The sequence below is a fragment of the Epinephelus fuscoguttatus genome, linkage group LG11, assembly GCF_011397635.1.
Source record: "Epinephelus fuscoguttatus linkage group LG11, E.fuscoguttatus.final_Chr_v1".
NCBI classification, from domain to species: domain Eukaryota; kingdom Metazoa; phylum Chordata; class Actinopteri; order Perciformes; family Serranidae; genus Epinephelus; species Epinephelus fuscoguttatus.
In genome coordinates, this window is record NC_064762.1 from 12,255,972 (window position 1) to 12,283,406 (window position 27,435).

Below are 27,435 nucleotides of genomic sequence, written 5' to 3' on the forward strand. Positions count from 1 at the left end.
TTCTCTCACTGTGTTGAAATTATGCACCAAACTACCAAAGCAAATCCCTTGTATGTGAAAACATACTTGGCAATAAACAAGATTCTGATTGCAGACCAGTAAATGTAGTAGGATTTCAATATGTGTCATACCTCAAAAAACATAGTTTAGGTTAGCCAACAGTTCCTCCAACATGTCTGGCCCACACTGCATGTCTGCATCCTGGTTGGACGTACTCCGTCAGCGATGGGACGGTGCTGGTACTCTGCAATCCTGAATGAAACAAGTTTGAATAATCATAAACTCATGCATGCAATGTTCCGCAGCACTCCAAAAACAGGAACAACAACAAGAGTTACTGGGTGGACATGTCAATGCTAATATTACCATACAAATTAAGTATTAAAGCCACTGGAAACCCAAATCCACAAAAGAAGCTTTAGAAATTAGTCTCTATACAAATTTAAAATACTGTCTTCAAAGTTGTGTAAACTTTCCTTACACTGGGTTTGAATTGGGGTAGTTATGTTATTATGTTATTTTAACATCTGCTCACCTTCACACAGGTAAAATATTGTGTGTCCATAATTCATCTCAGGTAAATTTTCACTAAACAGTTTCTGTGTCTCTTCTGTGTCTGTTTGCTTTCCCCATCACACACCTGCTGCTCATCACCTGCACTTTACCCATTTCATCTGCGTTTTCCTGTTCTAGTGCGCCATCCCGTGTGCAAACAACAAAACTATATCTATTTACATGTAGTCGCCATTGTACATGAATCAAAACAAATATAAAGAATGTTGTTGTCGCTCCAACGTTTAATTTTATTCTGTGAAGCATTCTGTAAAGTCAGTTTCCGCATGAAAGTTTAGTAGTACGGAGAACCTTGCTGATATGACACAGTCAGTGAAACTGTTCTTTCTTCACAATATCTCCCATTGACAGGTCTACTGTATGGAGGAGGAGCACATATATCAATATGCAAAACATATGTTTGAGAGTGTTTCTACATCCATTTATGGCCAAATATAGGTGTAAAAGGAGGCTCGGGCCTGTGAGCCCAGTGCCACAATGAATAGAACAAGAATTATATAACAGAATCAGTCACATGCACGGCTTTAAAAGTCTGCTGAAAAAAATTACTATGCATTTTTCTGTCTTTGTAGATTCACCTCTAAAACTGTGAGCACACAGGGTTTTAAGCATCTGGCCCCATATGGACTTGGTTCAGTTATCTCATGTGACAGAATGCCCCCACCTGCTGTCGTGGTGAGTAACTACACCTCACACATTTGTTTTTATAGATCCTGCTGCCATAGGACTTGGACAAAATCACACAAATACACAGGAGGGAAGTCACAAACACGGGAAGCGATCCACAAATGTGCAAAAACCAGTTTAATGTGTAAAAAAGAATCCACAAATGCATAAATATGACTTTGTGTGTATTTGTTGTGGCGGAACTCTTTACATTTGTAAAACCCGTAACATTTTTATGTGAAATTAAAGTACATGTTTACAGAGTAAGTTATGTGCATTTGTAAATCACGCTGTATTTTTGTCGATATGACTTTAGACAACACAAATGTAAAAAGACATGCTTGTGGATAGTGAAATTTTTGTGGCTCATGGTACACATTTGTAGATTGTCTTGTTTGAGTTCCAAATAATAAAGTCCAATAAAAACGTCCATAGCCCCAGGGTCAGCGGATCATTGGATACTTTGTAATTAATTTGTAATTTAAAAACAAACCAAAACCTCGAATTCTTTTTGTTTTAAACCGAAAACAAAAAATGAGACCCAGAGCTGTTTTTCCTGTTTTTTTGTTGCAGAATAAAAACTTTTTAAAAAATCAATCCATAGCAGTCTGTTTATGTTTTATGGCAAGTTTTGTTTTACGATGAAAAACTGAAGTCATGTGGGTCTTTTTTGTTTTTAACATAAAACAAAAAATTAAATCATGTGGTCTATTTGTCTTTGGTTGCAAACAGAAAACCAAAATAAATCAATAAAATGCCCACGTTGGTTATTAAGATTTTCATTTGGCCATTTCTCATTTGGAACAGGCGCAGTGGACAGACAGGAAGCGGAAGTGAAGTGGAAAAAAGTCAAAATAAACGTTTGTTTTTTTTTTAAGTTATTTATTGCTCAGTCAAAAGGGCAGGTCATATGACATTATGAACACAGATTACAATATTAAGTAGGCATATGTAACGTGTTGTTAGTAGGGCTGTTTTACTTAAGTGAAAACCTAAACTCACTGAGAATGTCTGAATCGTCCGTTTGAAGTACTGTTCTCTGGTCTTGAAATTTTACTCATATAGAAAATCAGTGGTGGTATCTGTAATATACAACTATTTGCCAACAATAGTGACCTTTCCTAAAATACTGCTGTGCTGTAAGATGAGTTTCATAATGCTCTCGATCTTTTTCTCTCTTTCCTGTTCGTCTTTGTTTCGCTGTAAATCAAATAAATGAGTCATAACTGATATGCTATTCTATGGCCTAATTTTTTAAATATGTAATATTCATACTGTTTTAAATAAACAATTTGATAGTATTTCCCATATTTGCTGAGAACGTGTTTTGTCCAAAAGGAATGGAAAGCTCGTACCACAGACACGTCTGTCCCAAATGTATGTGGCTGAGTTCAGTGATTGAAGGAAATAAAAGTGCGGGCTGCTGCATATCAGATAAACTTCAACAGGAATTAGGCAACTTTTTTGAGAGGGAGAGGCCTACAGTAACCTTGCAAACAACACGTTACATAGGCTTACTTAGTACTGAAATCTGTATTGATGTGCCCTCTTAACTGTGCCTTCAAAAGCTTTACATTTTTTTGTTTTTACTCAGTTTCACTTCCTGTCTGTCCACTATGTCTGTTCCAAATGGGAAATGGCAAAAGAAATTAATAATAAACCAAAATGAGCATTTTGTTTTTTTGTTTGGCAACAAAAAACAAATACACCACGTGACAACAAACAACAAAACAGATGACTACCATTTTTAAATCTTTTAATAAAGGAAAAAGGGATTGCCATAAACCAGAAATGGACTGCTTTGATCCTGCAACAAAAATAGTTTAAATGGCTCTATTTTCTTGTTTTTTGTTTGAAACGAAAAACAGAATTGTTGAATTTTGGTTTGTTTTGTTTTTAAATTGCGAAATGAATTGGAATTTATCCAAGATCAACTTGTGCACTTTATCTTAAACCTAACAGTTCCATCTTTGCCATATTAAACATCATCTTCCATTTATTCCTTCAACATAGGGGTTTCAATTATGGCAAACTTTTTGTTTTAGCAGTGTATTAAAACAGTGCAGTGATTCATCTAGTGGTAGGAATACCAAACAAAACCCTTACATGCACTATGATACTTTGGAGAAGTTCGTCTTAAGCACAATCTTATTATTTTATTCCTAACCGTGATCATTGTCTAACCCTAATAGAGAGAGGGTTTGTGGTGTGGCGCTGGGGACAAAATTCTTCCAGCCAACAGCTGTGAGGCCATCTTAAAACTTTTTTCCCTCTCTCCACATGTTCACACAGTTTACAAAGCTTCCGGTCCATCAACAAAACACAGAACACGTGAATTGGTTCCACGGCGACTACACAACTAATATTGAGTACTTTTGATGGTACATACTATACGAAGACATACGAACCATTGCTTGGCTCACACAACACCAGGAACTGTTTCCGCGATGCGCGTATCGAGGCTTGTGTCGTTTCAGACGAGTGACATCATTGGTGACGTCCGAAGCCTCACTGGCTGGCTGTACCACGTGACTGGCTCGGTAAGTGGTTCAGATCTATATATACAAACCACTATGTGTAATAGCTTTTTTTGTCCAGGAGATGGCTTAGTAGAGCAAATGAAGCATCAAGAAGCTTTGCCCTTGCGTGAACCAATTTGATGAAAAGCTTCAATGCTTCATGAAGCTTCATCTGCCCATCACTACTTCTTCTTCGTTGTTAAAACCATGCACTTCTTCCCAAGCGACATCTTCATCTGTAGACAAAACCTCTCCACTATGGGGAAAAACAATTTTAATGCCACGCTGGATGTGCAGGAAGTGACGAAACCAGATCTGAGGGTGGGAATTTCAAAATAAAAGCGTCCTATGGCTGTAGGATTAAGAGACCGGTCCCGACGACCAAGAGCATACATATGCATGTGTGTTCATTGAGGTTAAATAGGCAGTGACTAAAACAGAAATGCACCAGAATTGTGGCAACAGTGATACTTTTGTTTTTCACAACCTTTCTGATCAAACTGAAGCAACAATTTTTCATAAAAAAGTTTCCATGCTGCCTGTTCGAGTTTCTGCTGTGAAATAATAATAATAAAAGAGGTGCTGCACACATACTGTTAAAATAATGTATTTATTCCTCATTCTGTGGAGAATATTTATGTAAATGCACCCAAAGTGAGCAGGCTATTACAGTTAATTTCAGGAATCGACCAACTACGTTTTAGACAATTACTCTTTCAAATATTTTATTCAGCTACATTACTCAGAAAAAAATACAGCATTGAACAAATGTCGTTATGTGTAAGTGTGAGTACTAGTCAAGTCAAGGATTAAATATTCTTGCAGGGAGTATAGTGAAGGACTTTAAAATGGCATTTTATCAAAATAGGTATCGGTAACTTCTGTGAAATCAACAGGCTTGTATTTGGGACAGGCCTTTAATTCCTTTCACACAAAACTGTTGCTCTGCAAAGATGGGAAATACAATCAAATTGTTTATTTAAACCAGTATGAATATTACTTCTTTAAAATCAGGCTTCAGATAACATATCAATCATGAATCATTCATTCAATCTAGATCCAACAGACAGCTCATCAGAGTGTTACAGCACTCAAGGATTACAGCACCAGATGTACCAACACAACACACTTTATCCTGTTAAAACAATCCCCACAACTTGGATTCATTTTTATGATGAACACTTTTTATTATTTAATCTGAGGACCCTTACAGACTAAAAGAATATGAATAATTTACACGGTAAACAAGGAATAGACACATAATCTGAGGTTGCTAACAACCCGTTGTTATGTATCTGAAGTTCTATAAAAAAATAAATAAAAATGAATTGCTTGGCAACCAAACCAGGTCTCTAATTGAGAAAGGCTTTTATTTGTCAAAATGTGAAGCCACACCAGGCTAGTAAAAGGGACTAGGCGTTAAAGAAATGGTCACAGTCTCTGTAATTTACAATATATTTACATTCTCATTGTAGCCGTTTTTCCTTCTGAAAAATAAACAAAACATAAAAATAAATTCAAACATATGAGGTCAGAAAAGGCACTAATAAACAATTAAGTGAAAAATGTATAAAACAAAGGAGAACAAGTACTTACAAAAACAGGCCAGAATACCGACTATAATACAATAATCTACAATCCAGAGTCTCAAAAGATCCTCATACAAATTCTTTCAAAGTTAAAAAGACCAAAAACTGACCACAGTTGAGAAACAAATATTAAAAAGAAGCTTAAAAAAATGCCCTTTGCACTGAAACATTTTGTCATATCTATTCACCTTTTAGGGTCTCCAGGCTAGAATGTCTTCAATGACTATGATACAATGATATACATTCCACAAAGTAGAGTTCAGTCTTAAAAGATCCTCATACCAATTCCTACAAACTAAAAATGACCAAAACTGACCACAGAAGAAAAATAAACGAACAAACAAAAAAAGCTTGAGGACTCTCCATCTTTTCCTTTTTCAGAACAAAACTTTGCACTGAAACATTCTGGTCACATCTTTCCATCTTTTCGGGCCTGCAATTCTTGAAGAGTTAAACAGTGAACTTCTTCATGTAAACATCCCTGAAGAATTGGAATGAGCCATTGTCTACATTTCTTCCCAACAAGACATAAAATTGTCATTACAAGGCAGATAATATCATCTGTTTAGTGTTAAACACACCTTCATTTTGTGTCAACTATTAAGATTGTTAAGGATCTTATTCCTGTTAGATGCCCACTTCATTTTCAATGTTGCGAGTCAGCTGGCACATTTCCTTGCTCTTCTTTAATCAATGTGTCCAGTACCATAGAGTTTTCCTGGGATCCTGCTACTTGAACTGGGACTAAATACTTAACACCCTCAGTGCCCAATTCAATTTTAATGTTACACACAGTGTTTGGACATAGAGCAGGTCCCTGTGTGTCAGCCCTGATGTAATACTGGACATACTGATTTTCTGATTCTGTTTGTGGTTCTTCAGAGTTCGGCCATAATATCATTGAAGTATATCCAAGGGGTTCTGTAGGTTGACCTGGGACTGAATGTTCAGCACCTTCAGTGTCTGGCTCTGTTTTGACATCATCATATTGTGGACAATATTTTTCCTCAGTGTCTGGTTCTGGTTTCATATTGCCATACTGTGGATCGTACTTCTCCTCTTTTATCTGTATGTTTCCTTGGAGAGGACTGCCACAAGCTTCACTCTCAAGACTCCCACTCATCAGCACTGTCGTCCCAGTGTCCAGTTCTGGTTTCATATTGCCATACTGTGGATCGTACTTCTCCTCTTTTATCTGTATGTTTCCCTGGACAGGACTGCCACAAGCTTCACTCTCAAGACTCCCACTCATCAGCACTGTCGTCCCAGTGTCCAGTTCTGGTTTCGTATTGCCATACTGTGGATCGTACTTCTCCTCTTTTGTCTGTATGTTTCCCTGGACAGGACTGCCACAAGCTTCACTCTCAAGACTCCCACTCATGGGCACTGTCGTCTCAGTGTCCAGTTCTGGATTCATATTGCCAAATTGTGCATCGTACTCCTTCTCTCCGATCTGTATGTTTCCCTGGAGAGGACTGTCACAACCTTCACTTACTGGACTTCCACACATTGGCAGTGCCGACCAAGGATCTATTGAGAACTCAGTGTCCTCAAAGGACCAAGCCACCTCGTCAGTTTCGACACCATAAAGAAAATCAACATCACTGGAATCTGAATGGTTTCTGCCCATTCTCTTTTTTTTGTCTGTTTTTTTCTTGGAATGCTTTTTTGATTTCTTATTATGTGTCTTGGGAGGAAACACAAATGGCAACCTGAAGACTTCATGTGGTCTGTTTCGATTTCTGCTTTTGACCATGGCTTGGACTTTGGATGTAGTAGCTATGGAAAATTCCCAGCGCCTGTGATGTTGTGAGCTAAGATCAAAGTTATAGTCAAGAATGTCAAACAGTGTGTGTGGCATGTAGTTTCCTGGATTCTTGACTGCAAATTTATGGATCTCACACACTACAGCTCTCGTCAATAAATCCAAGTTCAGTTTCTTTATCTTGCCTGATTTTGATGTGACATCTAGATCCAGACCTATCTCTGTGCAATGGGGATAACACTTCCTATTACTCCGTTGACGTGTCTTTGATTTTACGACACTTGTGTTAGGACTTGGCAGCGTGGGTCTTTTCTCCTTAGTTTGAAGTGCCAGCATCCTTTTTTTAATAGTTTCCTTCCTTTCGCTAGTCCGCGTGGCAGATGCTTCAACAGGTTTACTTGCATGTGTGGGTTGGCTTTGGCTCTCACACACTACAGCTCTCGTCAATAAGTTCAAGTCAAGTTTCTCTTTCTCGCCTGATTTTGATGTGATATCTAGATCCCGACCTATCTCAGTGCAATGGGGATAATTTATTGGTACCTTACTGCAACTATCTGTCTCTGAATTTGTCATTCCTGTATAAGGACTTGACAATGTGGCTCTTTTCTTCTTTGCTCGTAGTGCCAGCACTCTTTTGTAATGTTTAGTACCATGGCCAATTGGTCGGTAAGAAAACGGCTGTGAAACAAAACTTTCATTGAACCATGCCAGCTCACCAACCTTTTCTTCACGCACTCTGTGGAACAGCTGGAAAATGTTTAAGTCAAATGTCTGCGGGCCAACATTGAAGTTGTGTTCAAGGACTGCACGGATGATCGTGTTTTTTGTCCCACACAATTCTTTGGCAAATTTATCCACTTCAGCCATAATCCCAAGAGTCAACACTTGTTTAGCAAGTTTATCTTTTGGTTGGTCTTTGTTCACACACAGGCTCAAACCTATTTTCTTGCAGCGAGGGTAGCGGTCCATTATAGTCTCCTCTGCAGCGATTGTACAGGAAGGATCCAGTGCAAGCTTCTGTGCTGTGCAGTTTGCATCAGCAGGGACTGTGTCAGTCATGGTATGTGAACGTGGATGATGCATGTGACCAGGGTCAGATTCATCCTGATGAAGCCTGTAACTTCTGACTTGATAGCATTTGGGGCAATACGTGGTAGAATCTTGTATGTACCTCAACACAGGGAGTTTAAAAGGCATATTCATTCGAAAAGTGAGGCGCCTTTTATTCCTAAGTGCTACTGCAATTTTATCACAAGTTTGCTGTGCAAAGGCACTGCGATGCAGCTCATTGTTGAAATTCAGATGAAAATTGTACTCCAGTATCTCTGTGATGAAATACCTCTGGGACAACAGTAATTCTATGGCAAAAAGGCAAATTTCAATCATGATGCCATTGGTCAGTAATTTGGGATCAAGATTCTGTTTTACTCCAGATCCTACATTGAAATCAATGCCTAATTTCTTGCATCTGGAGTAAGAATAAAGTGGGCAATGTTCCTCATGAGGTATTGAGAGGATTTCCTGGATATGATTGGCCCGTAGTTTCCACAGCATTGAATTAAGCTCCTTTTGTTTTTCAGCTTCAGGGGAACCATCTACATTTTGGTGAACAGTTGCAGCCTGGGAAGAACCAGCACTACATGCATATAAATTTGGGCTGGTCAGACAATCCAGTTGCACATTTGTTAAGTCATCTCTTCTCGTTCTCTTTATATACTTGAAGGCTTTTGAAAAATAGTTTAGATTCTTTCGTTCCATTGCAAAAGGAGTTTGGGCAAGAACACCTCGGGCAAGGTCAAAATCTCCACTTTGCAAATCAAGATCCAAGTTGTGTCTGAGGATGTCAAGAGAAATCTGTTCGAAGGTTCCACACAACTTTTCTGCAAAGTTTGCCACTTCAGACAATGCTTCATTGGTCAGTTTGTCAAAGTCCAGCTTTTTGTTTTGTTGATGCTGGTTAACATGTAGCTTCAGACCCATTTCCTTGCAGAAGGGATAAGAATCCACCATTGTCGGTGACATACGGTCTTTAGTTTCAGCATGTGATTGAGGATAGCGTATGGGAGCAACATCACACCCCTCTTTTCTCGATACACTGCTGAGTTCAGGATTGACACTGCTCACATTCTCAACTTCCTGGTCACATTCCATCAATAAATGTGGTGAATCAAAGACCTCTCCTGGGTGTTTGTCTGCACCTTGACTGTCTTTCAGTTGTCTTACTGTTTCCATAATTTCAAATCTGAAAATATTTCTCTTCGATTCACTCTTAATGTTGAGGTCAAAGTTGTACTCTAGAATCTCCATGATGAAATGCTGTTGGGATGAATTCATTGCTAAGGCGAATTTAGCAACTTCCACCAGAGCATGACGACGTAAAGAGTCAACACTGATGTTCTGCTTTGGGCCAAATCCAACATTAAATTCAAGGCCAACTTTCTCAGACCCGTAGAATGGACCAAACTCAGAGAGGATTTGTTTTACTCGGTTAGCACGCAACTTCCACATGTTGTCCTGTGCTCCTGTTTCCTCTTGCTTGATGTCACATTTTTTTGGTACATTTCTAGGAGTCTGTGTTTTATTAGGCTGACTTGCAAATGGGCTCACATTTGAGTTTACAGGTGGTGAACTGGATGAGAGGTCAGTGGTGATCAGGAAAGGCGCTCCTAGAGGACAAGTGTAATTGCTCTGTGTTCCCACTTCCTCTTGTGTCATGTCACACACATCTTTAGTCAATAGTTTCAAGTCCAGTTTTTCTTTCTCTCCTGTCTTTAATGTCATGTCTGGATCCAAACCTATGTCAGTGCAAATGGGAAAGCTGTTGCCTTGGCTTTGAGCATTTCTCATTGATTTTACTCCACTGACATTGTAACTTCGAAGTGTGGGTCCTTCCTCCTTTGTTTGTAGTGCCAGCTTTCTTTTGTTGATAGTTTTCTTCCTTTCACTTATCTGCATGGCAGATGCATCTTCCAGTTTACTTGTATGTCCAGGTTGTCTGTGAGACAATGGCTGAAAAATAAAAACTTCATTGAACCATGCTAGCTCACCATCCATTTGTGCCAACGCTCTGCCAAACAGCTGTGCAATATCTATGTCTGGCCTCTGCATGCCAACACCGAAGTTGTGTTCAAGAAGTGCATGGATGATTGTGCTTTTTGTTGCACACAGTTCTATGACAAAGTCAGCAATTTCAACCATAACCCCAAGTGTCAATACAGACCTGTCAAGTTTGTCTTTTGGTTGGTCGTTTTTCACAAAGAGGCTCAAACCTATTTTCTTGCAAAGAGGGTAGCAGTCCATTATTTTCTCCTCTATTGCTGTGAAGGTAAAGGTTGGATCCTTTGCAGGCTTTTGTGCTATGCAGTCTGTATCAGCAGAAACTTCATTACTCATGGTATGTGGATGAGGCCAATGCACGTCACCAGGGCCAATTTTTTTCAGACGAAGCTTGCCTTCTCTCTCTTGATAGCATTTGGGGCAATATGTAGCTTTGTCATAAGAAGCTCCTTGTATGGATCTCATGTCAGGGAGTTCAAAAAGCAGTTTCCTTCGTTGGGGGGTATCTTTATGTGCAATCATTTTTTGCATTTTATCCCTCGTTTGCTGTGCAAAGGCACTGCGATGCGACTCATTGTTGAAATTAAGATGAAAATTGTACTCCAGTATCTCTGTGATGAAATACTTCTGGGCTGACAGCAATGCCGTGGCAAAAGTGCAAATTTCAACCATGATGCCATTGGTCAGTAATTTGGGATCAAGATTCTGTTTTACTCCAGATCCTACATTGAAATCGATGCCTAATTTCTTGCATCTGGAGTAAGAATAAAGTGGGCAATGTTCCTCATGAGGTACTGAGAGGATGTGCTGAATATGATTGGCCCGCAGTTTCCACAGCATTGAATTAAGCTCTTTTTTGTTTACAGGTTCAGGGGAACTGCCTACATTTTGGTCTATGGTTGCATCCTGGGGAGAACCAACACTACATGCATCTGAATTTTGATCATTCTGGCAATCAAGTTTTACCAAGGATTTTTTTGTTTTGTTCTTTATTTTGTTGAAGGCTTTTGCACATATTAATAGATTCTTTCGCTTCATTACAAAAAGAATTCGGTCGAGCATATTCCTTGCAACGTCAGAATCTCCACTTTGCAAATCAAGATCCAAGTTGTGTCTGAGAAGGTCAAGACAAATCTGCTCAAATGTTCCACACAATTTTTCTGCAAAGTTTGCCACTTCAGTCAATGCTCCATTAGTCAGATTGTTGAAGTCCAGCTTTTTGTTTTGTTGACACTGGTTAACATGTAGCTTCAGACCTATCTCCTTGCAGAAGGGATAAGGATTCACAATTGTCTGTGACCTATGTTTTTTGGTTTCAGCATGTGATTGAGGATGGCATATGGGAGCAACATCACACTCCTCTTTTCTCGATACACTGCTGAGTTCAGGATTGACACAGCTCATACTCTGAACTTCCTGGTCACGTTCCATCAATAAATGTGGTGAATCAAAGATCTCTCTTGACAATGTGGCTGTATCTTGACAACCTTTCAGCTGTCTTACTGTTTCCATTATTTCACATTTGAAATCATTTCTCTGTAATTTTCTCTTAAAGTAGAGGTCAAAGTTGTACTCAAGAATCTCCATGATGAAATTCTGTTGTGATGAATTCATTGCTAAGGCGAATTTAGCAATTTCCATCAGAGTAAAATCATGCAAAGAGTCAACACTGATGTTTTGCTTTGGGCCAAATCCAACATTGAACTCAAGGCCAACTTTCTTAGACCAGTTGAATGGACCAAACTCAGAGAGGATTTGTTTAACTCGGTTAGCACGCAACTTCCACATGTTGTCCTGTGCTCCTGTTTCCTCTGAAATCTCAGGCTGACTTGCAAATGGGTTCACATTTGAATTTACAGGTGGTGAACTGGATGAGATGTCAGTGGTGATGAGGAAAGGTGCTCTAGTTTTTGGACAACTTGATTCTGATTCTCTAAGAATATCAGAGCTCAGAGAACAACTTTTGTGATCCTGATTGCCCAAACTTCCTGAATCTGTGGTGTCATCTGAGTCTAGATCAGACTCCCCTAGAGGACAAGTGTAGTTGCTCTCTGTTCCCATTCCCTCTTGTTTCATCACACAGTCATTGCCAGTGTCTGAGTTTATGTAAGCCTCTCCTTGATGATAAGACTCACAATAATCTCTGTCTGCGGTTTGAATGGGACACAAATCAGTGTGATGAGAAAGTGAGTTTGTCTCCATGTCTGTAGACTGTCCTCTTCTGAACCTTTTGTTTGCCCTTTTACTTGTCATTACAAGAGTCCTCTTTGTCTGCTTACTTTTGAAATCAGTCTGCTTTCCCTTTGTCACTTCCATGAAGTGACTCTGTGGGGCTTCCATACTGGACAGCGTGGATCCCGGATCTCTTTTGAAGGGGTCTGTCTGAAAAGAAAACGGCTTTTAGTTCAGAAGAGAAAACAGGACATGTGATACAAACTATATTTCATCCATGAGTCATACACAGAGTAAATGTATTAATTATGTAATATCTGTCAGACTGACGGGCATTAGACGACAGGATCAGGGTTAGTCTATGTCTATTTATTGCATGTCTATTAATTATGTTTAAATTGTTTTTCTGCACAGTTGCAGATAAAGATTTGGCTCAGGCTGGGCGATATAATGATGATTTACGATATATCACTATATTTTCAAGCAAGATATAGATTAGAATAGAATAGTGTCCCGTTTTTACTTTAGATATCTGCTTTATTTTACTGTTTCATGGTCACTATCCGCCGTATTAGAAGTTGTGTGAAGTTGCTGCTGGAAAACTCCCTATTTAGCTACTTCACAATAAAAGTTTATGGATAACAAAATAAGAGGGGACTTTTATTGTGAAGAATCTATAAGAAATTAAATATGTTCGTCACTGAATTTGCGTAACTTTATTTACTTTATTATTTAGGGAGGAAAAGTTAAATCAGAAACAGCCACAGTGAGAAGTTGATGAAGAGCTGCAGACAACAGACTCTTACTGCACCTCTGCAAACGCCTCACCTCCAACAGGTAAACTTCTTTTTTATCTGTCTTACTGTGGAAAAACACATGCAGAAAAAATAATAGGCGACTTTAGCTGTGGATCAGCTTGCAACTTGCTACTGAACATGTAGCCCATTTTGTAGAAAATACCGAGATACATATCTTGTATCGCCATTCAGCCTAAAAATAACAGATTTTTTGTCCTTTTCTCCCAGCCCTAGATTCGGCTCCACTAATATCACTAGGAATAAACTATCTGTAGAATTACATTTTAGTAGTGGCTGCATGGGGTTGTTTCTGACATGTGTGATCCAAACATTTTCAGCAACTCAAGAGTGTTGTCAAGTCCAAAAATCAAAATTTACTAGGAAAAAAAACAAACAACAACAATACATTTAATCATTACCAAAATTTACGTTTTCATCCAACAGAAAAATTTCATCACAAGGCTAATGTATACCATGTAAAATGCCATAGGCTGGCACTAAAAACTTTAGCATGTTGTATTGGCTTGGAAAATGTGTTTAGTATGAGACGGTTGCTTTGTCGGTGAATGTTATGAGTTGTAATGGAGCCAAATTATGTACCGTTGCCTTTGTTACATGTTGCTGTTGTCCCTGGTTTTATATGAGAAGAGGAAAAGATTGCTAGACACTAGGCTAATTTATACAGTATACAATGCCAACAACTTGTGCTAATAACGTTAGCATGTTGTATTGGTGGGGGAAATGTGTCCAGATAAAGACAAGTGTTTGTCTGTCAATTCTGTGATTTATAGTGAAGCCAGTTTGTGTAACTGTGTTTGAAATTGTCTCTATTAAGCCATATTTAATGTGTGTTTTGAATCAACTATATAAATAAAGTTTGATTTGAACTAAACTTTACAGCACTTAACACAGTCCTCTACCGCCAACTAGCGTTTTGGAGGTGTAACGGCAGAGTGACACAGACACACCACCGCAGAAGTAAAAATAACGTGCAGATGTTTTTTCCCCACGACTAATCCATTAGTTGAAGATTATGTGCGACTTTAGTTGACCAAGATTGTCTTTGGTTGACTACAGCCCTAAAAATCATGTCATCTAATGTCTTGTTTTGTACTCACGCCACATGTCTTAGTTCACCGTCATGGGAGAGTGTGTAAAGCTGCCAATATTTGAACATAAGAAGCTACAATAAGAGTATTGTGGGGTACTTTTATAGTACTTTCCTATGAAAAATGACTCAAACCAATTAGTCGACAACAATAGTCACAGATTATTTTAATAGTCGATTAGTCGACTAATCGTTGCAGCCCTAGCCAACATGTATTTATGTTGACAAAACTAACAAATTTTATTCATTAAAGACAGTTGATTTAATGAAAACAACTCATTTGATCTGATAATTGACTTTATTCAAATTGAGGATTTTGCTGAAGTTTTGGGTGATGGGGGTAATGATGTAATCGTTATGAATAGATATCTGGCTTGTCAATGGCATGGTATTGCAATACTGCAGTAATCGAAACAGCCCAACTGGACACTAAATGTTACATTCACATAACGTCTCCACATTGTTGAAAACCCATTACATTAATACACATGTTGGACTATCATCTCTGTACACTGCACATATTCTCTATTCTTCATACTGGAAACTGTTGCACATTCCTGTACAAACTGTACAGTTCTTTAATTTGATAAACAGAAACGTTTGGACATACTGTACTGTATTGAATTTAATAGTACGTTGCTTGTTTTTATTGTCATTTTTTCCCACATTATTTTAGTACTTATTAAATGTCTACTTTTTGCAAATTTTGCTTTTTATCTTTTATTTTCTCTTCCTGTGTTTGTTATGCAACTAAGTACCAAGGCAAATTCCTTGAATGTGAAAACCTACTTAACAATTAACCTGATTCTTACTGTAGACCAGTAAATGTAGTGTGATTTCAGTTTGCTACATACCTTGTAAGACATGATTTAGGTCAGTTCAGAGTTCCTCCAACACGTCTGGCCCACTCTGAATGTCTGCATCCTGGTTGGTCATACTCCAATCGGCAATGGGACGGAGTTGGTACTGTGCAAGCCTGAAAGAAACAAGATTGAATGTTCATGAACTCGTGTATGCAACACTTGCATGGCACTCTAATGATGGTGTAGGCTACGGTGTAGGGTCTGCCACACAAGTGTAAATCCACCAGAAACATGGAGCCCACACTGTAACTAACTGCACTCCCTGAAGAAATATTATCATAACTTTTGGAGAAATGAAAGAGTGATTCCAGAGAGAAGCAGACAGAGGGGTCTACAGTCTGTGTTTGAAGGATATATCCAGGATGTCAAACTGACTCAACAGCAACAACAGGTTAAAAAGACAAAGATAGTTAGAAGCTAAAGCCGAACTATAGGCTACAGATCACAGTGTAAAAGTGAACCACCACATCACTGCTGATCGCCACACAAGACAATGAATATAAAGGGAAACTTTGCTGATATTGAACCAGCTCTGTGTCATCACAGTGTGTGCAGATGAACGGTGTTACCTACCTCACTTTGAGAAACACTAGCGGTCACTTGTAGCTCCAAAAACCCAAAAAGGTGGACACGGCCAAAGGCTTCAAAACCAGTCCAGAAACCACTGGGTGATGGGGGATGAGGAGATCAGCAGTCAGTGCATTTCATGCCATAAGCGCAGCTAGTAGCCAAATGTTTAATCTTTTATTATACAGTATCTTTGACTGAATCTAGAAAGGGTTTCTGATAGGGATGCACTGAATATTCAATATATATTGCAAAAAAACCACACATTCAGTATTCGATGGAATAAGTCAAAAGCAAGGCCGAATAATAGCGGCGTGTTTTGATAACGCAATCAAACAGCGTGCTGTGACCTGCAGAGTAAATGTCGGCAGTGTGGCGATCGTCCATCAAGCACTCACATTTGCGACTAAAAATAGTTTTGAGCGAGCAAAATAGGCTTAAATCATTCAGCACGCTGTGCGAGCAGCCTACAGATTTCAACCAGCAGCAGAAAGGAAAGGCGAATCCCACCGGTTGTGGGTTGAACGGGGGTCACAGACACAGACAGTAATGTATTCCTGTCAAATACGGCGGCCATCGGCTTACCGACGAGGAGAAGTCGGCTCCAATAATATCCTCTTCTTGGTGTGAGGACTGCCCAGAAGTACCTGAACAGCCGAACCAGCCGAACACAGGTATGTGACGTGTCAGAGGAGAAACGAGCCGTTCACGGTCCACAAACTTCACCGCACTTTAGGGACTGTTCATTACTCATGAAGGGACTGTCAGGGGAGGAGGGTGGCTGGTTGATTCTTATTTTATTTATTTATTTTATTTTGATCCCCCCCTATGTTCATCACTGATTGATGCTGTTTTTGAAGTATGAATAAGTCAATAAGTAATTTATTCCATTGAAATATCATTGATGTATTATAGAAAAGTGATTTATCTTTTCATAAATGACAAAAGGCACATCTGCTTCATTTTCGCTGTGGTATCGTGATACTTAGAACCATGATATTTTCACTGATATCGCACAGTGGGTCCCAGTACTGGTACCGTGACAACACTAATCTGGAGGAGGTTCATCTGCAAAAACTAATGAAAAAATAAACAATATTCGGTATTCGGCCAAGCGTTTAATATTATTCGACTTCGGCCACAAATTTTCATTTCGGTGCATCCCTAGTTTCTGATGGCACATATATATTTTGACAGCTGAAGCCCTGAAACTTCTACGTTACATGCTAACAGCTGTGATGCTAGCTTTAACTTTCTCCTCAACGTAGTAACCTTAAACGTTACAAAACACCTATTTCCGGAACAGCAACACCGGAAGTAAGACATGAATAGGTTCCACTGCGACTCCGCTAAAACTAAGATTTAGTACTTTTAATGGCATATACTTAATAAACGAAGAGAAAGGCATGTGAACCATTGTTTGGCGCACACATCACCGGAAAGAGACAACAGCCATGGATTTAACTTTGAGAAAAGCACAACCTCCACCACGAGCGTAACGAACAGATATTCGCGTACCTGATGTAGGCTGTAGTCTTTGTTGTTAAAACCATGCACTGTTTCCCAAACGATGTCTTCATATGAAAATGAAGGCCCAACGTCTCAACGGTCGAGAAAACAATGGCGGCGCAGCACTTCCGCTGAAGAGGAGTGAGAACGGGACCTTCAAAATAAAAGTGTCTAAGAATTGACGAAAGGCCCGACGACGAAAACCATACATACGCAGATATCTGTTCCTAGAGATTCGATTTACTGAGGCAACACTTTTATTCATATTCATTTTCCCGCTGCCTGTTAAAATTACTGCTGCCAAAAAAAAAAAAAAAAAAAAAAAAAAAAAAAAGATAATGAAAGAAGGACTGCACACGAAAGTGCACATTAAATTACAGGCAATTAAATTAACAGGCTAACACCCAGCTGCTTAAATAAATTGGGTCTCGTCCATGAAAGGTGAGGAGATTTGCACATAAAAATCCTTCGTAGTAAAAACCTACACTGGATTCATGAACACCGCATGATTTGATCATAGGCACATATGAGTGTTCATGAATGCCAATCAGTAATAAATTGACAGCATACTCCTGCTAGTCAGCAATTGGCATACACATACATCCCTGCCCATTAATACCCAGTGGCCACCATATATGGAGGTGATAATTACCATGGACAGGTGCATCCTGTTGACCTGTGAACATGAAGCAAACATGACAGAGAGGGAGAAAAACAGAAACTTGTCTGATGCTGAGGCTGAAGTTATTTAAGGTAAAGTGGGGTTGAGAAAAACATTTCATTTTCTTCTGTCAGTAGTAATGTGACAGGGACAGGTAAATCAAAGGCCTGGAAGGAGGTAACTGGTGTCATTAACTCCGTGTCCTCTGTCGTAAGAACCATCCAACGAAAATGGTTCGACATGAAACCAGATGCTTTCCCACATCCACAGGTTTTATTAAACCAAAACTCAATTTGAAATAATGTTTGCGTCTCCCAAGTTGCGTCTCTGATAATTAAATTAAACAAAATTGACATGCAGTTTGGGGCTGCAGTGCGCAAAGAGCGCAGAGGAGGAGAGGAGGAGCGCACTGGTTTATTTTATTTGTTCAGAGAACCGCGTTTTCCAGTTTTAAGTCGATTTAAATAACTCATTCACGTTTTTATGAAATCTAATCCAAAGCCTAAATCTGCTTTAAGATTTTAAAGATTTTGTTCGTACCTATGAAAAGATTGGAGCTATTAACATATTGATGAATACTGAAACACACTGAAATCTCCTTCTGCGAACAGTTCACACACACATTTGTTCTGCTCATGTTTCCTGAATGAGACCGAGTGTCTTTTTGTCAATGACACCTTAAGGAAAATGAAATATTTATGTTTGCATTAGTGTTAGCATTAGATATCAAGGATTATATTCTTCATATTATGTGACCGCATGGACACAAATTCATGATTATTTTATGGCTTTATTGGATTAACCTACTGCCGACATGTATTTATGTTAACAAACTAATGGGTTTTATTCATTAAAGAAAGCTGATTTAATAAAAATGACTAACTCCTGTAATCTGTTGCAAATCGTTTTTCATTTTGTTGAGTCTAAAGTAACCAAATTTGAGCCTGACTCGAGTCCAAGTCATGTGACTCGAGCACTTGAGTCAGTTGTTTCAATTGCCACCTTATAGTACACATTTTAATTCACATCAATTCCAAGTGTTGCATAAATGTTGAAATGTAACTGCACACTGCTGCATAAGGACTCATTTCCAGTAAGCACACATGGTAAATGTCTCTCTCTTTCTCTGCATGTGCCCGTTGCACACTAAATGAATTCAGCAACAAAAAAAAAGCTTTAATAATAGATGAAGATGTAAGAAAATGAACCCAAACAGATCAGGCTGTGACAGTTTATTTCAAAAAAGAAAACACCCAGCTGCTTTAACACACTGAGTCTTTAGCCAATGACTCATTAAGGAAAATTAAATATTTCATCCAACCACATCTATCAGAAAACAAAATATAAAATCCAACAAATAAGGTTTTGCTTTAGTGTTACCAATTGAGGATTATGTTCTGTAATACTCTTGCAAGCAGTGTCATGAAGGTCTTTGAGATGGTGTTCCTCAAAGTAAGGAAGGTATCTCCTAATGACAAGGCTAAATATGGCAGGCTGACAACCTTTCAAAATCCAAAGCACACAGTCTTAACTTTAAGAGGAGAAAAATCTGGATTCCGGTTATCCCCTGGACACGGACTGTAGAGAAGGTCAGCATGGTATACATTTCCATGTAAATCATCTACAAGTAATGTTTTAATGTTGAAATGTAACTGCACACTGCTGCTTGGATGCGTAGAGACGTTGTATTCTGTTTGTGCAACATGTGAAAATGTTCCGTTCTACATTGTTGTGCTAGTTGGGGTGTGTTCAGAAGGCTCTGAAAAGCTGGTTCGGCAAGTATCCCAGGTGGAGGAAGGAGGATTGGGCTTCTCTCTCGAGGTGAGCCAGCTCCTGAACCGTCGGGGCCAGAACATCCACGTGGCCCTTGTAATTACCACCTAGGGCAGGCGCAACAGGTTTGTTGGTCAAGTTCAATGCAATACATGGTTCAGACAAAGCAACAGCCAATCTTCGCACAAATTATAGACATTTTTCATACCAAAATTTATAGTAAAAGCAATTCTGCCAGTGTGGCTAAAAATGTCTGTCATCAGTCACAGTATAACATACCTCCCATTGCCCTGCGCTGACCATAGGTGACCTTTCCATCGAAATCATCCACAGGTACTTTGATGTCTGGCTCACACTGGGTGATGGTGCACTTTAGATGCTCCTCGATATCTGACAGGAGCTGTGGTGAGAGGAAGAAAGGCACAAATATTACTGAGGGTCCACAATGGGTAGTGTGGAATTAGTCAAATTGTGGCAGGGTCAAAAATGTGTATATGTGTTTGAGCTTTCACTGCTTCTGAAATGAGGCAAAACTTTACTGCTCACTCGGGTTTCACTGTGAATGTATGAGATTACACACCATACAGACCCTCCAAACCCAGTGGTGCCGTTTCTGCCAGGATGACAGATGCATCCGTTTCCTATCGAATCACTTAAAAGTCCTCTGCTGAATCAGTCTTATTTCAAAAAGCAAATTTTTCTTGTTGCCTCAGCTTGATTAAGTCTGTGTCTTTGCTCACCTCTTTCTCGTTGTACCAGATGGTGCAGCCTCCGTCCTCCTTCAGTCGGGTGTTGTAGCAGCCTCTGCCGCGGTTCGCGCAAACGTGGTACCACACCTGCACGTGAAGAATAATTCAATTCGACCTGTTTTCAAAAACTAATCAAAATTAATTAACAGCATATTTCTTTAATCCACCCTACCTTCTCTTTTTCCATAGCAACCAGGGAGATGGCCAGACCCATTCTGCAAATTAAGAGGAGAGGAGATGATGTTAACTGTTTGGGCAGTGAGTCAATATTATTATGTGTTGTCTTTCAGTTGAATCAGATTTTCATGAGGCATTTCAGAGGTTTTGTATGTGACATTTGGAGCATTAATATAGCAGCAAATCCTATTTGCTATGTAAAGATATGGTGTAGTAATGGCGTCCTGAGGAGAGAATGAAGTCAGGCTCTCTTTGTGTGTTACAATCCGAGCTTCTCTGTTGTTTGTTTTGGTGAGCTGGTCCGGCTGTACATGTTAGTGCATGCATTTTCCCCACTGGCTAGCTTATCGCTGCTGCTTTGCACTGCGCTCTTACGTTGGTTACTGCTGATGTCAGGACAGCGTTGTTGCGGAAGCATAATGCCCATCCTCTGGTCCCCCTTGGATAAAGGCTCTTTTATGCTCAACGTTAGATACAGCGACGGAGACAGACGGAGCCTTCTGTTCATACTCTGCATTCATTTTGTTCATATTTGAGTGCATTTCTGAAAACGTACAGGTTATGGATGAAACAGAGCAGTACCACCGGAGAATGCAGAGACGGTGTAGTGTAGTTCAAGCAAGATACTACCGCAGAAAACGATGACGAATTTTAAATATTGGCTGAACCGAACAAATTGGTAATAAATAATAATATATAGTGAAAACAGTGGAAAGAATTCTCCGCCCGCATGGTAGCATGTGCCATCTACAGCGCAGCCTCTGTTTAGAGGTACAACTTCACAACCTCCTCCACCGTGACTTCGTTTGTTGCTGGTTGAAACTTGTGACTCCACCCTCTGGTGCCATCTATTGGAGGTATCTATGCTGACACAAGTGATGCATGGAAGTATGAGGGCAATGACATTTACAAAGTTTGAAATGGACGTATCTATTTTTGGATCAGAGGGAGCATAAATGAGCCTGAGCACCATTTGGTCTGTCAGCACTGTTGCTGTTTATTAGTGCTGTGTATGGAGTTAGCACCGTCAGCTGCAAGCCACTGGCTCAGCCATCTTGAGAACAAGGTTGGAAATTAGCACCAGCCACCAGCCAAATGTTGGTCAAATACACAAGTGGCTGCTGGATTTGCTTCACTCATCAGCCAAAAAACAATGGTCATCTATTGAGTGGCTGCTAGATTTCGGAATCTGTTAGCCACAGTGGCAGGCGGACAAAAAGTTAATTTCCAACCCTATACCCCAGTAACTTTAAATTCTTTCTTAGCTGTAAGACACAAACTCAGTCATTTTCAAGAACATCAGCGCTCACCTCTCGGCTCTTCCAACTCTGCCGATACGATGAACGTAGTTCTGCTTCTCATCTGGCAGGGTGACATTAATCACTGGAGAACAAAGATGAATGTTGTGAGAACTGATAGCAAAGAGTGGACTTGTAAATCTGAAATACAGCAAAGTAATCTTCTGTATCAAACACTAAGGTAATCAGCATTTGAAAAGAGATGTAAGGGTCTTAGTTTCAAACGTCTTTACCATAAGGAACTCCGTGGATGTCAATTCCCCTGGCAGCTACATCTGTGCAGATCAGGTGCCGCACTTCTTTTCTCTGAGAACAAAAGATGTTCAGACATCAACAGACTGGTTGTAATTCGTGAAAGTGTGTCATTAAGTTGTTGTCATTTTACCTTGAAGCGCTCCAAGTTAGTTTTCCGCTCGTTGGGCTTACGATCACCGTGGAGACAGACGCAAGAAAACTGGTGGCCTTTACTGTCGGGACCTGAAGAAGAGAGACCAATACTGAGGGAGGAATTTGTCACGGAAAAATAAGTCAAACGTAGATTATATCGTCATTCTTTTATCAATGTGTCCATGTACGCAATTGGATGTTTCCTCAGTGGCTCCGATGTCTCCTACCTCCTCCTTGCTGAATGAAGTACTGTTCCAGGTTGTCACAGTCAATCTTGGTGCGACAGAAGATTATGGCCTGGTCCATCTTGTGCTCTGTGATGGCTCTCACTGTGTACTCGCCCTTCAGCAACTTGATGGCTTCTGACCACATTTCTAAAACATACACATGTACATCTTTCTTTCGTTCTTAAACACCACTACATAATATCTGTGCTGTTGTTTATGTGATGTGCATTGATTGGAAATGGACACTGTTTAACACATCAAAAGTAGAGCAATAAAATCAAATGGTCCAAACTGCATCCTGTGGCTCTTACCTGCAGAATTGGCCCCTGGTCTGGTGTTATCTTTGGCATGAACTTCATCAGTCTATCCGAAGCGAAACATGTCAAAGGAGAAAAACTTTGTCAGCACATTAAACTGTCTCTAAAATGAGAGAAATAACAACATACAGGTTAAGCGTGACCTTGGCCTGACATAACGTACTCACCCGGATGTGGTTCTTGCCCAGGCGCTCCCACTGCCGATCGCTCTTGGGATTGACAGGCACTACCACGTGGTGGACAGTCTCGGGGACAGAGTCCTCTCCCTTCAGGTCCACCCAAGTGGGAAAGTGCATGATACGCTCAGACAGCTTCTTCACGTCAAACGAATGCAGCGTGGCTGAACAAACGATCACCTGGAAGAGAAGATGACGAAATACATGCATGGATACAACTGAAATAGTTCACTCTTACTTCCCATGTCTTACGGCAACAACATATTTCATCTTATGTGCTACTTGCTTTGCTAGCTGGAAAGCACATGAGGACTGTTTACATAGACTCCATCTGCACCCCAAATATAGAAAGTATTCAGAAATGTGTCACAACTGCTCTGACTGTTATCTAAGTGTGTTGTTTTGTGCTTACATTACTGTTTAAAGTGGTCACAAGTTGTCATCACAGTCTTTATTGTTACACGTGCAATTTAACTGAAGTGTTACCTGCAGCCTCTTGCCATCAGAAGTGACCTGAGGGATTTGGTTATGGATCCTGTTGATGAAGTCTGTATAGCCTGCACTCAGAAGGCCATCCTGAAGGACACAGAGAACAAAGACAAATGGTTTAAAAACATAAAAGTGTGGTTCATTTGGGCAGGTGTGAACACAGCAGTCACACTCAGGTGCGCACAAAAAAAAACAGACTGAGACCTTCTTGAAGAGGTGGTCTAGGTGTGGTTACAAACAAACTCTGGTGCGGCTCGTTTGTGGTGAGAACGTGTTCCGACCTGGATGTGAACCAACTGCAGTCACATGACACATTGTTTGGGTTAAACATGAGCATGTTACAATCCTGAAGGATTATTAATGTGCACCTCCTTTGTAACAAAATTAGTCCCTGATTCAGACCAAAGCAGGACAACTCCAGGTCTGAAAGCACCCTAAATCCAACCATAGATCCCAGCTCATACCAGTCTTTGCATCCCTTCATTGACTCTCGTAAAGTACATAACAGACTTCCAAGATACTGCTTGTACATACAAGGCCTGACTGGATCTTGCTCCTTCATACATCTCTCAACTGTTACATCCCGAAATAAACTTTGTTTTCAAAAGCACTATGTCTATAAAAATCTTCCTTATTTATTAATTGTCCTTTATAAGCTGTGGAAATGCAGTGCTTCCTATGTAACAGGACCTAGGGGTTTTTAAAATAATAAAAAATGTGTTGTACATACACACTCATCCAGGACTAGGAAGCGGACTTGAGACAGACTGAGCTTCCCAGTGGATATCAGGTCATCCAGTCTGCCGGGTGTTCCCACCACAATTTCAATCTAAATATTAGGTGACACAAAAGAGCAGAAAACAGGAGAGGGGAACAAGGTGAAAAAAGATGTTTGTTCGTAAAAACTGTTTCAACTCTTCTTTTCAACTTTCGATGAATTCAATTAAATGTTTTGTTGTTGTTGTTTTTTTTTTAGACACGTACCCCCTGCTCCAGAGCAGCCAGCTGGTCTTTTGCAGCCACACCACCAATCACCAGCAGGGACCTGTACCAACAGATCGACATGCCACTGAATATACCGGTATCAACATTTAAAATTGAGCATGGGCGCCATCTGCTGGTGTAAAACAAGAACTACATATATACTGGAAAATGCAGGTAAATGCTGCATGCAACGACTTAAGCATCCTGATAATAATAGCTTGAATCTTTTAGTACCTAAATATGCTGACAGATCATTTTTACATGGCTCAGTATCACTGCGTTTATAGTTCTACATTATTCGTGCCAACTGATGTCGATACCAGCTCTGCTTAGTCATACCTGATTTTGGGGTTATCCACAAATTTCCCAAATTGCTTGACATTGTTGAGGGTTTGTTCGGCCAATTCTTTAGATGGCTCAATGATCAGGGCTTTGGGTGCGTTGGATGATGCTTTCACTTGACTCACTTTGGCACTGCCTGCATAAACACAGAGCAAAGACAAGCTATTCAACGCTGGGATATACCAGTGACATCATCTTTGTGGTGTAACTGAAAATATAGCTCTGGTGCCTTGGTTTAAAAAAAGCCCAGCAAAGGAAGGTTTTTAATGTGAGAAGAACTAATGCATTATCTCCTCTACACATTACATTAGCTCTCACAATCATATTTTGCTAAATTTTCCTGCTGCACCTGAAATGACGTTGCACCCACGCACCTGTCTGAGTAGATTTGGCCGTGTGGCCCTCTGGCGCCTTGTTCAGGGCAACAAACCCACTCTTAGGGGCATTTTTAAAGTCATCTCCTCCAAAGTTGAACTTCAGCTCTGCGTTCTGACAGACAGATAACAAGAGGAGCAATTTGTATGGTGTAAATGTGGCACTTGTTTGTTTGTAATCTACCACTATGCTGATGTGATACCTTGAGCACACAGGAGGCAAAGAAGGGCTGATTCTTCACATGTTGAGGGATGTCAAAAGCCACACCCAGGTCATTACCTGGAGGAAGAAAACACAGAATGGGGAAAGAAACATGAGTATTTTTTTGTTTGCAGATGTCGTATATAATCATGATGATCAGAATCTTGACTACTGAGGCAGCACCATTTTTGGAGAAAGAAATTTGGCCTTTGTCTAGATCCAAGTAGCATCCGATGGTGTCGTGCATGGTGAACTCCTGCAAAGAGGCAAAATAACAAATGATGAACATGCTTGAAAATGAGCCTCAGAATTTACATATTTATATATATTAATTAATTAACAGTTACCTCTCCGTAGCTGTCAAACTGCTTGTTGTTGGATTTCTTTCCAGTCCCACCAAAACCAAAACCATACTTATCAGTCCCTGGAAACAAATAATGAGTTTAGGATTTAATTACTTTTCTATTTACACAGTTTATTTTTGCTGTTGCATTTTCTACACGTGAAGATTGGGAAGAACAGAGGGGGCATACCCAAGTCCAAGGCTGCTTGACTGGTGGACCAGCCAACGCGACACAGACCCTGGTCATGGCAGGTCACCTCATAGTAGTACTTCCCTGGACACAGAGAGACATGAACAAAAACAAGTAACAGCTGCAAAGAAATGAACGATCCTTTCATTGTAGGTCTATCAAAGAAATATTGGGTTCCCTGTGAAAACATGAAATACTACTTCATCTTGTTTGAAATTACTCGCATGCATTACACACCTTTGGTGACTCCCTTTGTAGAGCGACAGCCGTGCCACTCTTTGAACTCCCTGCTCTGGCAGCACAGTCCGTCTGGACCAATGGCTGTACAAGTAAATAAACAGAAAGTGACAATGAGGAGAGGTGACAAAGAGCAAAGCTGGAAGTGAACAACACACATCTATTTTTCTCTTCTTACCAAAAGCTGTGCTGCGGTCGTAAGGATTCATCTGCCAGTTGTTGAAAACTGAGACGAAAAAAGAAACAGAGCAGGTTAAACATCTGCAGATCACAAACCACTGCTTTCAGAATAGTTTTGTAATATAATAAATGCGAAATTATGACACTAGCTTGGCTACATCTATTGAACCAGAGAGTTCTGTACAATGTTATGAACATGTTTTAGCTTGCCTATATTAAACATACAGTCTGCAGCTAGGGCTGGGTGATGTGGGTAAATCAAGTATCATGATATTGATATGATATCGATATATGGCCCTGCCCTAACTGCAACCAAAACAGTCACTAATGTGATCTCACTAGCTCCTCCAGTCTTGATGGAAGCTCGGCCCTTCTTGCCCTCCTGCTGATCCTTCAGGGTCTCATACACGATCTGGATCACTGGGATGCTGAAGGCCTGAGGATGACAGGTACTACAGTCATGCTTTGGTATGTGACGTGGGCTGGCGTTTAAATGCAAACTACAGACTTAAATGTGTCTTTTATATCAGAGTGACCGTCAAATACTCACTCCTGTTTTACCACTTCCAGTTTCTGCTGCCTGGAAATAAAACATTAGATGTTAAACTTGCAGTGTACCAATGTTGTGTCTGGCACAAACACAAACAAAGCAGTAAACGTACCATGAGTACATCCCCTCCGCCAAGAATGAGCGGAATAGACTCTGCCTGGATGTCAGTAGGCAGCCTGAAATCCAGTCATTGAGATAAATCACATTAGTGTCTGCTGACACAGCAACAACGAATAGTTAACACCAATATGGACAGCTATCACAATACTAGCATGATTTAGCACCGGCCTGAGGTGTGTACAGTGACTTACAGCCAGTCCATCTCCTCCACAGCCTGCGCGATTTCAGGCATAACTCCCATTTCTGTTCGACATAAAACATATCTAATAATTCAATACAAACGTGCAGCTTTTAAAAATCATTTGTACTTTAAAGTAAAATACGAATGCGAAGTAATTATTATAAGGTTTATAAAATAGCTTACCAGAGAACGCTGCCATGATTGCTGCTACCAGTGCAACCTCACCGGAAGTAACGTGTCTCGGTGCATCTCGATTAGTAGCCTACCGAAGCAGTCTTTATGCCGTTGGTTCC

At 40.0% G+C, this 27,435-nt stretch overlaps 3 protein-coding genes across 5 annotated transcripts in view; all 3 read right to left on the reverse strand.

Moving 5' to 3' along the window:
- LOC125897236 (uncharacterized) overlaps positions 1-254 on the reverse strand; it is a 34,962-nt gene extending 34,708 nt beyond the window's left edge. For both annotated transcript variants that reach the window (XR_007450397.1, XM_049590411.1), the window contains exon 1: positions 132-254. The gene's annotated coding sequence lies outside the window, so the exon portion shown is untranslated. The remainder of the gene's footprint in view (positions 1-131) is intronic.
- A 4,853-nt stretch (positions 255-5,107) lies between these two features.
- Positions 5,108-17,316, reverse strand: LOC125897235 (uncharacterized). 2 transcript variants are annotated; one of them, XM_049590409.1, is made up of 4 exons: positions 17,195-17,316; positions 15,683-15,773; positions 15,101-15,222; positions 5,108-12,547 (listed from the first exon to the last, which is right to left on the reverse strand). In XM_049590409.1, the coding sequence occupies exon 4, from the start codon at positions 12,507-12,509 to the stop codon at positions 5,994-5,996; it is 6,516 nt and encodes a 2,171-aa protein (XP_049446366.1). In that variant the 5' UTR covers positions 12,510-12,547; positions 15,101-15,222; positions 15,683-15,773; positions 17,195-17,316; the 3' UTR covers positions 5,108-5,993. The 2 variants fall into 2 exon arrangements, with proteins under 2 accessions (XP_049446366.1, XP_049446365.1); XM_049590408.1 differs by having other exon boundaries at positions 5,108-12,551.
- A 1,747-nt stretch (positions 17,317-19,063) lies between these two features.
- On the reverse strand, positions 19,064-27,416 carry ddx1 (DEAD (Asp-Glu-Ala-Asp) box helicase 1). The gene is made up of 26 exons (XM_049590321.1): positions 27,326-27,416; positions 27,153-27,204; positions 26,954-27,017; positions 26,842-26,871; positions 26,631-26,727; positions 26,290-26,337; positions 26,112-26,195; positions 25,875-25,958; positions 25,689-25,765; positions 25,525-25,597; positions 25,343-25,419; positions 25,140-25,254; positions 24,763-24,901; positions 24,424-24,484; positions 24,170-24,268; positions 23,437-23,526; positions 22,942-23,130; positions 22,769-22,820; positions 22,458-22,604; positions 22,229-22,320; positions 22,077-22,149; positions 21,856-21,928; positions 20,541-20,583; positions 20,360-20,455; positions 19,899-20,019; positions 19,064-19,726 (listed from the first exon to the last, which is right to left on the reverse strand). The coding sequence occupies exons 1-26, from the start codon at positions 27,339-27,341 to the stop codon at positions 19,596-19,598; spliced, it is 2,223 nt and encodes a 740-aa protein (XP_049446278.1). The 5' UTR covers positions 27,342-27,416; the 3' UTR covers positions 19,064-19,595.
- Positions 27,417-27,435: the final 19 nt, after the last annotated feature.